The sequence below is a fragment of the Pelobates fuscus genome, chromosome 12 (assembly GCF_036172605.1).
Source record: "Pelobates fuscus isolate aPelFus1 chromosome 12, aPelFus1.pri, whole genome shotgun sequence".
NCBI lineage: Eukaryota > Metazoa > Chordata > Amphibia > Anura > Pelobatidae > Pelobates > Pelobates fuscus.
In genome coordinates, this window is record NC_086328.1 from 13599846 (window position 1) to 13614832 (window position 14987).

At 40.2% G+C, this 14987-nt stretch overlaps 1 protein-coding gene across 1 annotated transcript in view; it reads left to right on the plus strand.

Annotated features, from left to right (window-relative positions):
* Positions 1-14427, plus strand: part of ZC3H18 (zinc finger CCCH-type containing 18) — a 98348-nt gene extending 83921 nt beyond the window's left edge. Inside the window, exons 10-19 of the mRNA XM_063438318.1 lie at positions 1408-1527; positions 3800-3901; positions 4576-4725; positions 4813-4962; positions 5588-5596; positions 5981-6141; positions 7828-8039; positions 8692-8788; positions 11407-11503; positions 13542-14427. Coding sequence (XP_063294388.1) covers positions 1408-1527; positions 3800-3901; positions 4576-4725; positions 4813-4962; positions 5588-5596; positions 5981-6141; positions 7828-8039; positions 8692-8788; positions 11407-11503; positions 13542-13749 — 1306 coding nt within the window. The 3' untranslated portion in view covers positions 13750-14427. The remainder of the gene's footprint in view (positions 1-1407; positions 1528-3799; positions 3902-4575; positions 4726-4812; positions 4963-5587; positions 5597-5980; positions 6142-7827; positions 8040-8691; positions 8789-11406; positions 11504-13541) is intronic.
* Positions 14428-14987: the final 560 nt, after the last annotated feature.

Sequence of the window (14987 nt, forward strand, 5' to 3'; positions counted from 1 at the left end):
AATAGTTTTTTTTTTTTTCTTGGCGTGAACACACTTATCCAACATTTTATTTCATTGCTTCCCTTTTCAAATTTGTGCCAGAAAAACATTATACAGGTATTAAAAGTGCCTTATAAAAAAGCAGCCAAACTAAATCACTTGCTTTTTAAAAACATATTTATTAAACAAGGCAAATTCCTTGCAAGTGTGCACTATGCTATGGCATGAGGCCCAGTGGTGCATTGTGTGATATGTATGGGTGTGCTCACTGGTGTATTTAAACTAAATGTAATTTCGTATACCATTAGTAGCAGTTAATGCTGACTTAACATGTCGATACTTGTTAAATAGGCATTAGTTACAAACACAATGACTGCCGTAGCACTATCACGTTAAATATAGTATTTATTCATTAAAACGTGAGTTATGTATGCCAAGCTTCCAATATTGAGGCTGAATTTTAATACATGGATAACGAACCCCTACCCCCCTTTAAACAAAAAATGTAAATCCCCAATTCGGCAAAATTTCCAGCGCTTCGGTTTTGTCTTACTTTATCAGTCTGTCATTTCACTGCAAGTTACTGTAAATGCTAGAAAAACAGGATTTATTTATTTTTTCCCTGTTTACGATAAATGTGCAATCTTTGTGGAGTTCAAGGGAAGATGTAAAAACCTTTTTCTTCTTTTGGACTTTCTCCACCTTTCTTAGATGTTTGCACAGAGCGTGACAGGTGACTTACTACCTGCCTAGCTCTACAGCATTCATCAATATGTTCACAATTCTCATTAAACCCCCCAAATTTTCTTCGTTAAACCTTTTATATCCTGCGTTTATGGGAGCAGTCCCCTCCAAGGATTTTTAATATTCATTCTCTGTAGAAGCTCACACTGCTGTATTTAGCCATTTCCCAGAACGGGGCACCTAAATCATGGCTCCCTATAAATCATTTTATAAGCTCTGTCCTTGGCACATGGCACAGAGAGAGGAGGAGAAACAGAAACATGTTATGTGTGCCTTGGCTGTGCCAGGACTGAACTGGATTGCGATTTATATTGCTAAAAACATAACTGATATTTACAAGAAAAAAAAAGTAACACTCGTTGTAGGGTATTTTTAATATTTTATGCAATAATGTAATTTCCAGAGAAGTCCCTTTTAAAACGGCACATGGGTGAATGTTGTAGACTGGGGTTTATCACGATACTGAGTATTGACACAAGAGTATTGCAAAATTTAGGCAAATCTAGGTAAATGGACTCCATTTTTCTAAGTTGGCCTTTTCCCCCTTAGATCTTAAATTCCCAGTTTCATGAATAAATCTTGGAGGTTTTGTTGTGTGGAAATACTGGTACTTAGAGCAGCTACTTCCAATACCCAAGTACATATGGTGCCATGTGCATTTATTTTTCTTTGTTTTTCCTCCAGATCATCTTCTCGTTCTTCCTCGTACTCTGGTTCTGGATCATCACGTTCTAGATCATCATCGTATAGTTCTTATTCCAGTCGGTCTTCGCGTCACAGCTCGTTTTCAGGAAGCAGATCCAGGTAACCGCTTTTCAGCCTGGGCAGTTGGATATAGGATTCAGATCCTGCCCTTTTAGATTGTAGCTCTTGATGCACGAGGTTTGATGTGTATGTACATTTAATAAAACACGTACACTTGTTAAATCCACAAAAACAAACCAAAATTATCAAACGGAAAAGCCAATATTTATTTATTTAGTCAGGGTCACTTTAAATATACTATGAACATGGCAAGGATGACAAAATCTTTCTCGTGAAAGTGGAAATATTACCTGCAAGACTAGTATTTCTTGTTCCCGGAAGTTGACACTTTTTTTTTTTTTTTTAAGGTGTTGATGAAATCATGACCTCTGTACAGAGATGCGATTTACATGTACCGGTCTGTCTCACTGCCATACTAGCATAAAATCAATTTACTATGACTATGGGGGTTACTCACTCAATGGAAATTGCTGTGAACTGAAAACCAAAAGGCAAATAGATCTTACTAAGGCCGAGTTACACAATGTAGTATCTCTGCTATTTGTGGCTAAATTTTGCAGTTCAGTTAACTTTCAGCACAGTATTCATTGCTTAGTGAAGATACTACGTGTAAAATGTCTGCGTTTACACAGAGAAACTTACAAGATCTATAAATTCTGTTTATACTTTCGCTAGGACAGTGCTGTGATATTTTAAATGCCTACTTTCTGTATATTTACATTTTATCTAGTAATTCTGGGCATATAAACGGAGTCCTTTTTGTCTGTACTGGTTCCACCCTCCTCCCATCTAACCATACTGATGTGCTATGTGGAGCTCTTTGGGACTTCCAGGTCTACTTAGGCACAGTGGTCTTGAATTCTTACTAGAGTGTGACTGCTGTTAGTTTAAATAAAACAAAGGGACTTTTGTGAAGCGTTAAGGAGTCAATTTATGCACTATATCCTACTGGCACAGTCTCAGAGTAACAAACCAATTTCTAATGGTGTAACGCTTACCCGATTTCCCTGGGAACCAATAGATAACAATTTCGTAACCAATTTTGGTTGAATTTATTGACTAAGAAACTCAATGAGTGCCCTCAGACACTGAACGGCATCCAAACATGGGCGGAATTAAGGTCCTTAATACAGGAGTTAGAGCTTGTGATATGGTCCAAGACCAGGAATGGTCCAAGATGATATTCCACCAAAACTCTCTGTGTGCAAGGTATCCGGAGTCTAACTTTAAGATACTAATTGGTATGATACACTCCCCAAAACTACACAAAATAGTCCCTTAGGCATCTGACCAATGTTGGGGCGGTTGGATCACTGTTGCATTTATTCTGGGAGTACCCTATTATGACCCATTCTGGAGGTGGGTTTACATCACTATGATTTAATTGTCAGACAAAGGAATCGAGTTTCATCCCGCTCTTATGTTACTAAACTGAACCAAGATCTCCATATCTAGATACAAGGAATCACTCTTTAATTATCTCCTGACTGCAGTTTGTCACTAATTTCTGCCCTTTGCATGCGCCACGTACGCCCACATTTCAACGTTGGTTGGGACAGGTAGGAGATTCACAAAATTGAGGAAAGGGTTTCAGCACTTAAGGATAGAATGGAGAAGTACCTCACAATTTGGAGGATGTGGTTACTTTCTTAGTAATCCGATAGGAGAGCCCCATCTTCCCTTTGGCTTATCGAATGCAAAAGCTCTTAGTCCTATATGCTATACAGACAAATTTGTTATATCCTCCTCCATTCTCCGGTATTTCCCCTATCTGTGCTTATCCCCTACTTTCACCCCTCTTTTCCTCTTCATGTGCACGTTTGTCTCCCTACCTTTGGGGTCCACACACCATGGGCATGACACTGTGAGCAGGCGATCGATACTTTGTATGCCTAATGTGTCCTAACCACGCTTTCTGGTTCACCTTCAGTGCTTCTTTTGTATGTTTAAACCTGTTGATCTTCCCATCAGTAATATGTTTGTAATGGCACTAATCATACATCCTTTGTCACCATATATGCTACTGTACCTGAGCAATGTGTGTATTCTCCTGTTTCTTTAAAATCTTTGATTGTACAAAAAAAAAGTGGACTCTTGGCACCATATCTAATTTGGGGAACTGTAAATCCACTGCTTAGAATAGTATGCATTTATGGTAAAAGCTTCCATTTAAACGCACAGTGATTTGAGCACTATTGGAATGAAATGTTCAAACACTAGTAATCCCATCACTTGATACATTTGTGTCAACCACGTGTTGAGTTAAAGTTTAAAATGTAATTAATCACTTGCTTTTCTCTCCTGTCACCAGGTCCCGGTCATTCTCCTCCTCTCCTTCCCCATCACCAACTCCCTCCCCTCATAAAGCCCCTCCAAAGACAAAAGGGGAGCCTGCTCCTATTGCCGCTACAGGGTGAGTACAGCCACTGTAATGACCACTAGTGATCTATATGGTCTTTGAGCTCCGTAAAAGGCCTGTTTGTTTGGGGGCCGTAGGGCTCAACCAGATGATACAAACTGGAAGATGGAGTTTAATGTCAAGCTTGTGGACACCATTGAGCTTTTTAAAAGGACAGTTGCAGCTTGTGGCCTGTTTAGTCTTTGCCTACATTTTCTTTGTTATTGCACATTGGCAGTCAGACTGCACTAATGCCAAAGTTAATGGCGGAATAAACCAAAGCATAGAAGTAACGGTGTTAACTGTAAAAATGAATAAACAAACCACTTCCAACAGTGTAGACCTGTTGGCATGTGATGAGGTTATCTGTAATATTAAACACTGCACAGCATACTGCTCTTCCTATACTAGAATGTGAAATGAGGACATTTACCAGCCTTGGTATTCTGTGTGTGCCCAAATTAGCATCACCGTGAACGATTGTACATACAAGTCCATAGGGGAAGGGGAGCTTTCCTTATTTGCCCCCATGTATTTTTCACATGACTGCTGGCATCCTAACGTTGCTTCTGGTTCAATCCCTGTATTCTGGAGTAATCTGTATTGGTTAGAGATGACAGGTCCTATTTCCTGCTGTTGTTGTCGCTCATGCATACTAGATTTTTATAAAATCACTTTTGATAATTTAGGGATAAACAAATTGTGAAGAAGCCTGCACCATCCCCAGTACCGACCGCAGCCGTAAAACCGGTGAAGGCTGCTCCAGATCAACCAAAGCCTGGGGCAGAAAGCCGAATTGGCCGGCCAAAAGAGATCACAAGGAAAGCTCCGCCGAGGAGGTAAGAGAGCCTCATCCAAAGCAGGAGTGAGTTCATGCCGTCACTACCACATCCCTCTGATCCACCACTTTCCCTTTGTTTGTTTAGAAGGACGATAAGCGGCAGTATCAGTGGAAGCGCTAGCAGCTACAGTGGGTCTAGTTCTAGATCTCATTCTGGCTCTCGCTCGCTGTCCAGATCTTCCCGCTCAACTTCTGCCTCTGTTTCTCCATCTCTGTCTACAGCCCGGAAATCGAGGTATGGAAACTGTCTTAAGAAATGATCAAAAATATGCAGTTATTCCTTTTCATGTTTTTAGCAAGTTTGGTGAATACTTACCAGGGTGGCAATACATTCCTTTAAATTACAACTTCAATTATTATCGAGAATAAAATGACATGTATGTATCATCAGATTTAATTCTAGATGGCAAACCTGCTCATCAATAAAATACTCCTAAGAGGGCAGCTATCTGCCAGACCACCACTGCTGTACCCCTCCCCCATACCTTTTTCTGAGTAACGGTCTGTGACCCCTGGTGGTCTAGTAGTGACGCTGCAATGGGATAGCTCTGTTCCTAGCTACTGGCAATGATGCTGCCAGAGCAAAGATCTCTGCTTAGCAACTACTAGACCACGGCTCACAGACGGTGTTGTATGTTTGGGAGTTTTGGGTCTAGTTCCTGCTGTACTAACAGCAACTCTTGTATTGTTCTGCCCAGTGCAGTCTACCTGATCACTTTGTAGTCTTTACCTTTTGACTTTTCAGTCTAGAATGTCCCCAATCTGTAAAAGCTTATCATGTGTGGGTTTATTCATTCCGCTGCTAATATTTTCCTTTTTCTTTTTTTTTCCCTCCTTGGAATCGACAATAACTCGCACAGGAAAACAAGGTACAAACAAAAAACTGTAATTTCCAGCTGAATGTGTGGGCCCATTGTGAAATTCAGAGCAATCTAGGAAGTATTAGTTTCTGTAATCCTTTTCCCTGCTGATGAAATATCAGATCACATGATACACATTTATTTTTTTAAATGTACACTGATCTAGGCAAAAACACCTAAAACATATTTTCATTTTTCTTAGTTTTTTTTTTTTTCCATGTTTGATGTTAAGTTTTATTCAATTTTGTTGCTCTGGTATTCTATGGTGCTTTGTTATGGCATGCACAATACCATTTTGTTGTTGATTTTAACAGTTAATAGTGTCTTGTATATAATAGAAACAGCCCACAATGAAATGACTCCATGTTTACTCACGTTCTAAATATGTTTCAGGTCCCTAAGTGTCAGCAGCGTTTCCTCCGTATCAAGCGTCTCGTCTAGCAGTAGCTCTGTACGCAGTGCAGACTCCGAAGACATGTATGCTGATCTCGCCAGCCCAATCTCATCTGCCAGCTCCCGCTCTCCAACCCCAGCTCAAACCAAGAAAGAAAAAGGTAGCTTCGAGATTGTGGGCTCAGAGAATGCTGGGCTTGCATCCGGGGAGTCTGTGGACAGGGCTACAGTGGGCATCCGTAGGAACAGATTAAACTTGGGAGAGGAGGCAGGTTCGCTCTAGCACGGAGCGAACAGTCTGAAATTAGTTATAGAAGTGCTGAATTGTTTATAAATTGCTATTAAGACAAGATGATCCGCACACATAAAGCTTTCCTTTAAAGGAGACACTGGTAATGAAATGCATATAATAGAGAACCTTTGCTAAACATTATATTGTTTAAACTGAAAATAATCTAGTAAAATTCTCTAATCGGTAGTTACAGCTGGGATATCTTCATTTTGCGGCCTGTTTTGGGTTTAGTATAAAGAAGTGTTGATTGAAGGAACCACTTTATTATCCTGCAGGCTTCCCTCTTGCACCCTAATACTAAGCTAGACGATTGCAGAGTGACAGATTAGACTCCTTCAACAGAAACAAAAACTATTGCTTATTCACAAAGCTACAAATTGTGGAATATTGACCATGGAAGTCCAAACTTTAGGCCAAAATTGGGAAAATGCTCCATCTCTGTTTCCTTGGCATAAAACTGGGAGTTTCCTGGTTAATTCTCTACAAGTCCCATTTTAGTTCAATAACCCCAGAAAATACAAAAGAAAATACGCTCATAGGGGATTAACGTTGCTATAATGAAATGCCCCTTATTATATATCACACTCACAAGATTGAGGTTGTTTTCAAGCCCATCAAAATGATGTAGATTCTCTTGGATCCCTCGTTTGTTGAAGGAATAGATATTACATGCAAGAGATGAAAGATGACATAGTGTAACACTGTTTTGAAAAAGTATAAATTGGCTTTAATGGTTGCACTTACAGCATAAAAGGTGTAAAAAGGCCCATCAATACAAATCTGTCGTCCGAACAATGCAGGGAACGAAATCCTTGTAGAGATCTCAGCCAGATAAACAAATATAAAATCAAATAAAATAAAGTAAAAGTTCAAATAACTCTACGCGTTTCGTCTGACTTGGCAGACTTCCTCAGGAGTGATGAAGCAAGCACTTCATCACTCCTGAGGAAGTCTGCCAAGTCAGACGAAACGCGTAGAGTTATTTGAACTTTTACTTTATTTTATTTGATTTTATATTTGTTTATCTGGCTGAGATCTCTACAAGGATTTCGTTCCCTGCATTGTTCGGACGACAGATTTGTATTGATGGGCCTTTTTACACCTTTTATGCTGTAAGTGCAACCATTAAAGCCAATTTATACTTTTTCAAAACAGTGTTACACTATGTCATCTTTCATCTCTTGCATGTAATATCTATTCCTTCAACAAACGAGGGATCCAAGAGAATCTACATCATTTTGATGGGCTTGAAAACAACCTCAATCTTGTGAGTGTGATATATAATAAGGGGCATTTCATTATAGCAACGTTAATCCCCTATGAGCGTATTTTCTTTTGTATTTTTTAGGTATAGGTATATCTTGCTTTGTATCTGTGTATTTTAAGGACTAAGAGGAATCCTTTTGTTATACCTTACCATACGAAGGGAAGTAATTATCCTTTTGCATATTTGACACATACTGCACTTGGGTGGTCTAAAACTTGTATCTCTAATAACCCCAGAATGCTTAAATTGATCTATTATTTCCCCCCATATTCTGTTTTTGTTCTCCAGCTCCTGTTGAGAAAGTAAAAAAAGAAGAGCAGCGTATTAAAGAAGACAAACGTGTGCGTGAACCCCCAGCACAGCCCCCTAAAGCCACCCTGGCAAAAGTCTCCAAACCAGTCACAGGGGGTAGCAAAGCTGCACCGCAGCCCCCTGCTCCGCAACCAGCTGCAAGCGGCTTCAGCGCTCATAAGGAGATTAAACTGACTCTGCTGAATAAGGTGATGTAAAGAGATGGCTATATGCAGAGATTACAACTGCGTGCTGTATAGGTGATCCATTAGCAAGGGCTTGTTTAATAAGTTACTTTATCACATTCCTGACATTCCTTATCCGTGCAGCACTTACTGTGCTCTCCCATTGGCTGGAAGGTGAAAGTCCCATCTCCATATTGTACTATTAACCAGAATAAATGGCGTATTGCTTTGACTCCTCGCCAGGAATAGCTTCTGTTTGACAAGCGGAACAGGTGCCTACACTGGAAATCCCATTAACACCTTCATTGCCAACAAACATTGATCACTGTACATTCCAGGGCAGTGCCATACAGTTTGAATGACAGGGAAGGATTGAGCCAGGGCCTGTGCCCATGGAGTAAGCCATGGAAAACAAAGGCCTTATGTTTCCATCTGTCTAGGAGAGTGAGGGTACCATTGGAACCCCTTTTGTTTCTGATATACAGTATATGACCTTGGCTGACTGAGCAATACAGAAAATGTAGCTAATGTGGGGTGACAACATTCGCCATCCCTGGGCTGTGAGCTTAAATGCATGATGTTTCTGACTCACTGTTTTTCTTTAAGATTTCACCCTAATTCATTAAAGGTCTTCTTTTTTTTTTTTCACGGCTTTTGTTTGCATTCTGTCTTGCAGGGCACTGATAAAGGGAGCCGAAAACGGTATGAGCCATCAGACAAAGAGAGGCAGGGATCTCCTCCTGCTAAAAAAGCTGCAATCTCACCAGATAGAGGTAATCAATATTGAGATATATATATTTTTTTATTTAGTGATTCAGACGAAGTACCATAACTATTTTGCGCCATTGCAGTGGTTGTGGTGCGGTTGTGGTTGTGGTGCAGAGTATACTGTACCCACTCTTAATGCTGAGAGATTGACTTCTAATAGCTGGAGTGATTTGTTACAGGCCCTGCAGCTACAGGCCTGCCCCTCTGTCTGACAGTTCAAAGCAGATTTTACGTCCTCCTTTGCCACGTTAGTGAGCACGCACACACGGTGTGAACAAGGAGGGCTGTCTGTCCTCGGTGCAGTGCACAGTTTGCGACTTCAGATATTGCAGCACAACTGTATAAACCAATAGAAGCTGCACGGTAGCTGCTATCGGCTTATTGAGCAATTGCACTTGCACTTGATAGGATAAGTAAATTTCTGTCAAAATTATGCACTCAGTTTTTGCCACTGTTAACATGCACAAAAAAAACATATATTGCATTTCCCTCTCCAGAAGGGGATTCTGGGTAATAGAGGTATTAGCACGTAACCTCTTATGTATCCTTGTTTTTGTGGAACCTAAATTCAGCGTCAGTCATCGATTTTGTTTGCTACTGCTGTATGTCAGCACTTTCACACGCTTCTGTTGTTGTCGAATGAAATTTTCACAGCGGTTGTTTGTGTGGGTTTCTATTCCACACAAGACTTGCTTCAATATATGTTGTCTTTAGACACAGAGCTAAAGGGCACGCTCAAGATGGGTAGATATAGGTTTGTGTGTATAAAACTTTTTTTGTGTCAGGCTTAAAATAGTATAGAATGATAAACATCCATGTGTTATTCTTAACACAATGGAAGGATTCCCAGATTAGAATTAAATGTAGCTGCAAATTCTCGCATTTACTGTTTATTTAGGATTTTAAAATATAAACTCCCGAGTGCATTGACACAAAGGTAAATCTAAAGGCGCCATTCAGAGTTTAGTGAGTAAACCCTTAAATCTTAATGTCTACCTTTAAATAAAACTCTGCGAGGCAGCAGTAGCATTTCTTCCCCTCAACCAACTAAATAAATTTCAGTCCTGCTTTAATGAAAAATTGCTTTAATATAAAATGTTCTTCTTTGGTGTTCAACCATTTTATCTAATTGAATTGGTTTACAGAGCCTGGTGTCCCCTGGCACTGACCCTCTTTTCACTTTTAAACTATGTTCAAGCAGTTTAACACTGAATGAGGGTCCCTGGCTTCTCGTGGTCCTGCCCCCACTGGAGGTGTGGCTAAGGCAATGGTTACACACTTCCTTCTAGCTGTGTCTATTCAAAGGGTGACTGTGATAGGCTGAAAGCGGTTAGCCTACTCTCTCAGCCAATCACAGAAGCCCATTGTTGCTCAGGCTATTGCCTTCTCATTTACCATTTAAACATTATAAACGGTTTTATACTGAATGGAAGGACAATGACCGGGGCCTCTAGACATGATAACCACTTGACATGAAGCGGTTACATGCCTTCAGGATCCCTGTATACAATTTATTTGAAGCAATGGTTATTATACTGGCATATTAACATATAGCACAGCAGTTTTGTGTATAGATTGCTTTGCAGACAAACTGAAAAGAAATCTATTTTTCTTTTTTGTACAGCCTGTATATGAATATTGTGGAGTTAAAAGCCTTTAGACAGTACATAGTGTCCTTTGTCTTCCAATATTTCAAGCAGGGCCTGAAACGTTGGTAGAAAAGCAAAAATTTTATTTTTCCTCACATACAGTAGGTGTGACAAAAACAAAGAAATAAATATTGTCAAAAACATGCTTATAGTTATTTGTGAACACCCTGAAGGCAATACTAGTCATGCTACTTACTGAAATGGCCACAGGATGTCTGCGGAATGCCCAAATACAGTTAAATCACTTCTAAAATAGAAGTAGTTAAAACTGCTATAGCAATCTTTATCAATATTTGGATTGCGAATGTAATGCTGACAGTAAAATGGTCGAGTCCATTCACTCCTCCCTCCCTAGAAGTAAAAATTATATGACCCATTGAAAGTTCCTTTACTGTTTGCAAGCAGGGTGAGCAGACATTTTCAGCACAGGTGCAGGCATTATATCAGTATCTGGTGACTTCTGGCAGAGAAATATATTCCTAGAGTATAAATGAGGGTGTGTGAAGATTTTATGGACTAAATTGCCCTGTGCAGAATACATGAAAGTAAGAACAGGTATACTCTATTCTGATAGAGAATTGGATAGTAAAGGTAAAGCCACAATTCAATTCAATGGTAATGGAGTAATGGCAGCCTCCTACTTTGGCAAACATTGCTGAGATCAGTACAGTTCATATACTATCCATCTGTCAATGTAGGTTTACATTGTGTTCTTAGTTACTTTAGGATGCTGCTTATATTCACATGGATTGTGTGTAACGGACGCTTGTCTAGGTATACATGACAAATACCTGTAAAATCAGGTATGGGCTAGTGCGCAAAGTAAACTTAACGTTCAGTATTTAGATGTGTACAAAGGATAAATACACAGGTAAAAATTAAGCATGACAGCTAGATGTAACAAAAAATGTCTTGTTTTGTAAATAATACAATCCCATGAAAACTTCTTTACTGATAATCGCTTTGTCTGACAGCAACTCGGGATCGCAAGCAAGCGGGCAGACCGCCCTCACCAAAACCCGACCGCCAGCGTGCACAGAACCCCAAGCCAGCGCCCAGCCAGACTGACCGGTAAGTGACAGTGTTATGGTACGGCCTGCCATTAGATTAGACGCAGGTTGTTAAATCAATGCAAACATTCCTTCTTATCAAATACAAACTACAGCTTAGATTCATCACTCGAATAATTGAAATGCCTTTTCCCAGAATCCATGTACTTTCCCAGCTGTGATTGGGAATATAGCATTTGTTGCACAATGCAGATCCTCGGCTGTTTTAGAGATCCATTAAGGCTGGCACTGCATAATGGGACATGTAGTTTTTTAGCATTTTGGGATCTAACTTGCGGGCTGACCCTGGAATGCAGGAAACTAAAGCATTTAAAAACTTCAAATTTGGCACCCACTCTCAAGGAAACAGAAGCCGGTACGCCAAGTGGCGGTCTGTGTCATCATCGTTTGACCAATCGAGACCCTGGGCTAGCGTGCTCCTATTTTAGCATAAGCCGCACTCTGTCGGTACTTCTGATGATAACTCAGAATACATCCGTTGCTGACATGGTGTCTTTGTGAAGATGATGCAGACTGTCACTACTGCCTAAATCGCACACAGATCTGTTTTCCAAAGATTTTGGTGTGCTGTAAATATTTTAAACCATAATTAAACATAGGGGCAGTTGGCAGCCAAGCAGTGATCAAGATAGTTATATGAAACACAGTTATCCAACTTGCTCCCTCTAGCTGATCAACAACATTTAATCTTGGCTAAGTATTCTACAAATTGTAGCCCAACATCCGTCTTATTAATGAATAAATGTCTTTGAGCGGCTTCACATTTTTTAACTAGTTAAAGGGACACTCCAGGCCCCTAAAGCACTTCAGCTTGCAGAGTTAGAAGGGAAGGGCTTGCAAAGGCTTCATATGTGATCTGCAGATTTTGCTAGCTATTTTAGATATATCCCAAATGAAAAAAATGCATAATTAAATGTGTGAATTTTTTCATTGTGGGTATATATACTAAATAGTGATTTATTTATTTTTGGTGGTGGGGGGTTATTTGGACAGTGGTGTGTCCCTTTAAATATCAGCAGCTGCATTAAAATGGCTCCCGACTGTGTTGGAATATCACTGAAATTCTAATGCAAGCCAAAGATTATATAAAACAAAGTACTTTTATCTTAAGGTTGACTACTTAAGTAGACTACTTTATTTAATGTTGACAAAAGGCAGAGCTCTTGTCAACTTTTGTCCTATACCAGCAACTGTCACAATTGACGGCTGTGGAATTCAGATATTGATCTATGGAGGCTTTCGCCTGATGTATTTCTCGCGGCCCGTGGTGGCCACGAAGGATAGCTTCAGGTAAGTAAACCTACCTACCCCTGCACCCAGTGGCAAGCAGAGATGTCTTTGCAAACTATGCAGAAGCCATTCAAGGTGACAAATTGGCTTTAATCAGCTGTGTGCTATCCGTTGTAAATAGCACAATAAACTAGTGTTTGAAGTGATGCTCTAATGGCACTGTGTTCATAATAACAAAGCATTATCATTGCGGTGTTTCTAATCGGGGTGGATAAACTCATTTGATTTAAATCTATTTATATTTTTTTATTCATTTTGGATTTCTGTAATAAAATGCTTTTTGGGGGGGGGGGAGGGGGCGGCGGCACGGGCGCAAACCCCCTTAAATTGTGGGTTTTGCACTATAGGGTCTAAAAAACACATGTTTGTGTTCACCTTATAATAATTGCATCATTGTCTATGTATTTCTAATGGTATAGATTTTGTTCTGTACCATTAGAACTTATCTGAAAAGTTATCTAAATATTAAGTCTTTGTCTAGTTGCAAACTTAAAGGGATACTGTGCAGGCTAAGCAGTGAATAAATTGCTGACAAATACAACCTCGACTGGCTATCACTCGGAGAGCCAGGAGAAGGACATCCTGGATGTGGTCCTGCAAAGATTGCAGGACTGACATCACCGATATGTGTCCTGCTACATTATAACTGCTGCAGCACTCCTAGAAGTACACCACATATACAGCCTCATTCTAGGAAGCCATGCCTCATATTCACAGTTTACAATGTTTTCTCAATCTCTCTCCCACAGGAAACGTCCACTATCCCCACCACCGACAAAAAGTTCCACAAAAGTCACCAGCATCCCAGGAAAAGGACCCGAGGCAGCAGCGCCACCAGCGTCTGCCAAAGCAAGCAAATCAAGCACGCTATCCCGCAGAGAGGAGCTCCTCAAACAGCTCAAAGCGGTGGAAGATGCCATCGCACGCAAGAGAGCCAAAATTCCTGGCAAAGTATAGCGCCACACGCCCCTCCATTGACATATCTGGAAAGACTTCTGCGTTTTTATACATACAGTTTGAGTGTGACTGGCCATGTTGGGTTTTGGAGATACGCCATTCTCCCCCTACTCTTTCACATATTTTGGCAGTCAGTTTTCCTTAAATATACCGAAAACCTGAATGCCGCATTGGATGAAATTTCCCGATTTCGAGCTCCATTTACCGGCGTCTCTATCAGATGTTCTGATTGGACCACAATGGAAGTAAATCCTCTGGAATGAGGACACTGAATGGAAAATCCTTCATATACTTGATAAATACTTGCTTTCTTACCCCTCCTTAATGATTTTTTCCCCCCAGTTTGTTTCATTGTATTTTATTTTCCCCCCCTGTATGATATCTGTCTTTGGCAAAGTGAGGCCTAAAACTGCTGCAAGCACTCTCCCCATGTGACTCCATCGGAAGGTAGCACTATAAATATATTGACCTCTACTCCTCCTCGGTCAAGGATTAAGATGCATTCTTATTTTTAAGCAACAGGTTGTTTTAGTTTTGAAAAGAAAAGGGTGGAGGAGCGAGTAATGCGCTAAAACCAACGCAATGCTATTAGTTGCAAAGTCTTATCTGTTGAAATGGGACATTTTGGGGGGGAGGGAGGGGCACAATACCCCTGGAATAAAGTATTTTGATAAAACATTTCTCCACGGTGCTGATGTATTTCTGTCAAACATTTGGTGGTTTATTTCACTATTTCCATGATTTTCTGCAGGAATAATCGAAGACATAAACCGAAAATTATTTTATTTAGAAGATGTTGAGCAAGTCAAAAGTCAGAAAACGCCTTGTACAAGCAAGATCAATATTTACTCACAAGTAACACGCATACGCATTTGGTTTTAAATAGTATAATACATAGATCTTAAAGGGGTACTCCATGCACCTTAACCACTTCATTGATTTGAAGTGGTCATGCTGCCTGGAGGTTGTACGTGCAGTATTTTGCTGTGAAATGCTGCACATACAGGTTTGACCCCCTCTTTTGTCACCGGTGTAACTAGAGTTCCGAGCTGGCTAAATGTCAAGGTAGGGAGGCTGGGTGGACCTCTCAAATAGAGAGAGAATCCCACATGATGTAGACTTTCCAAGTCTGGATAACAGAGCCTCTTTAAAGCTGTCATAGCATTGACTGTAGCAAGTGACTATTTTCTAATATAAACTTGAACTGCAAAACTGCCCATCTTCCTTACAAACTAGCA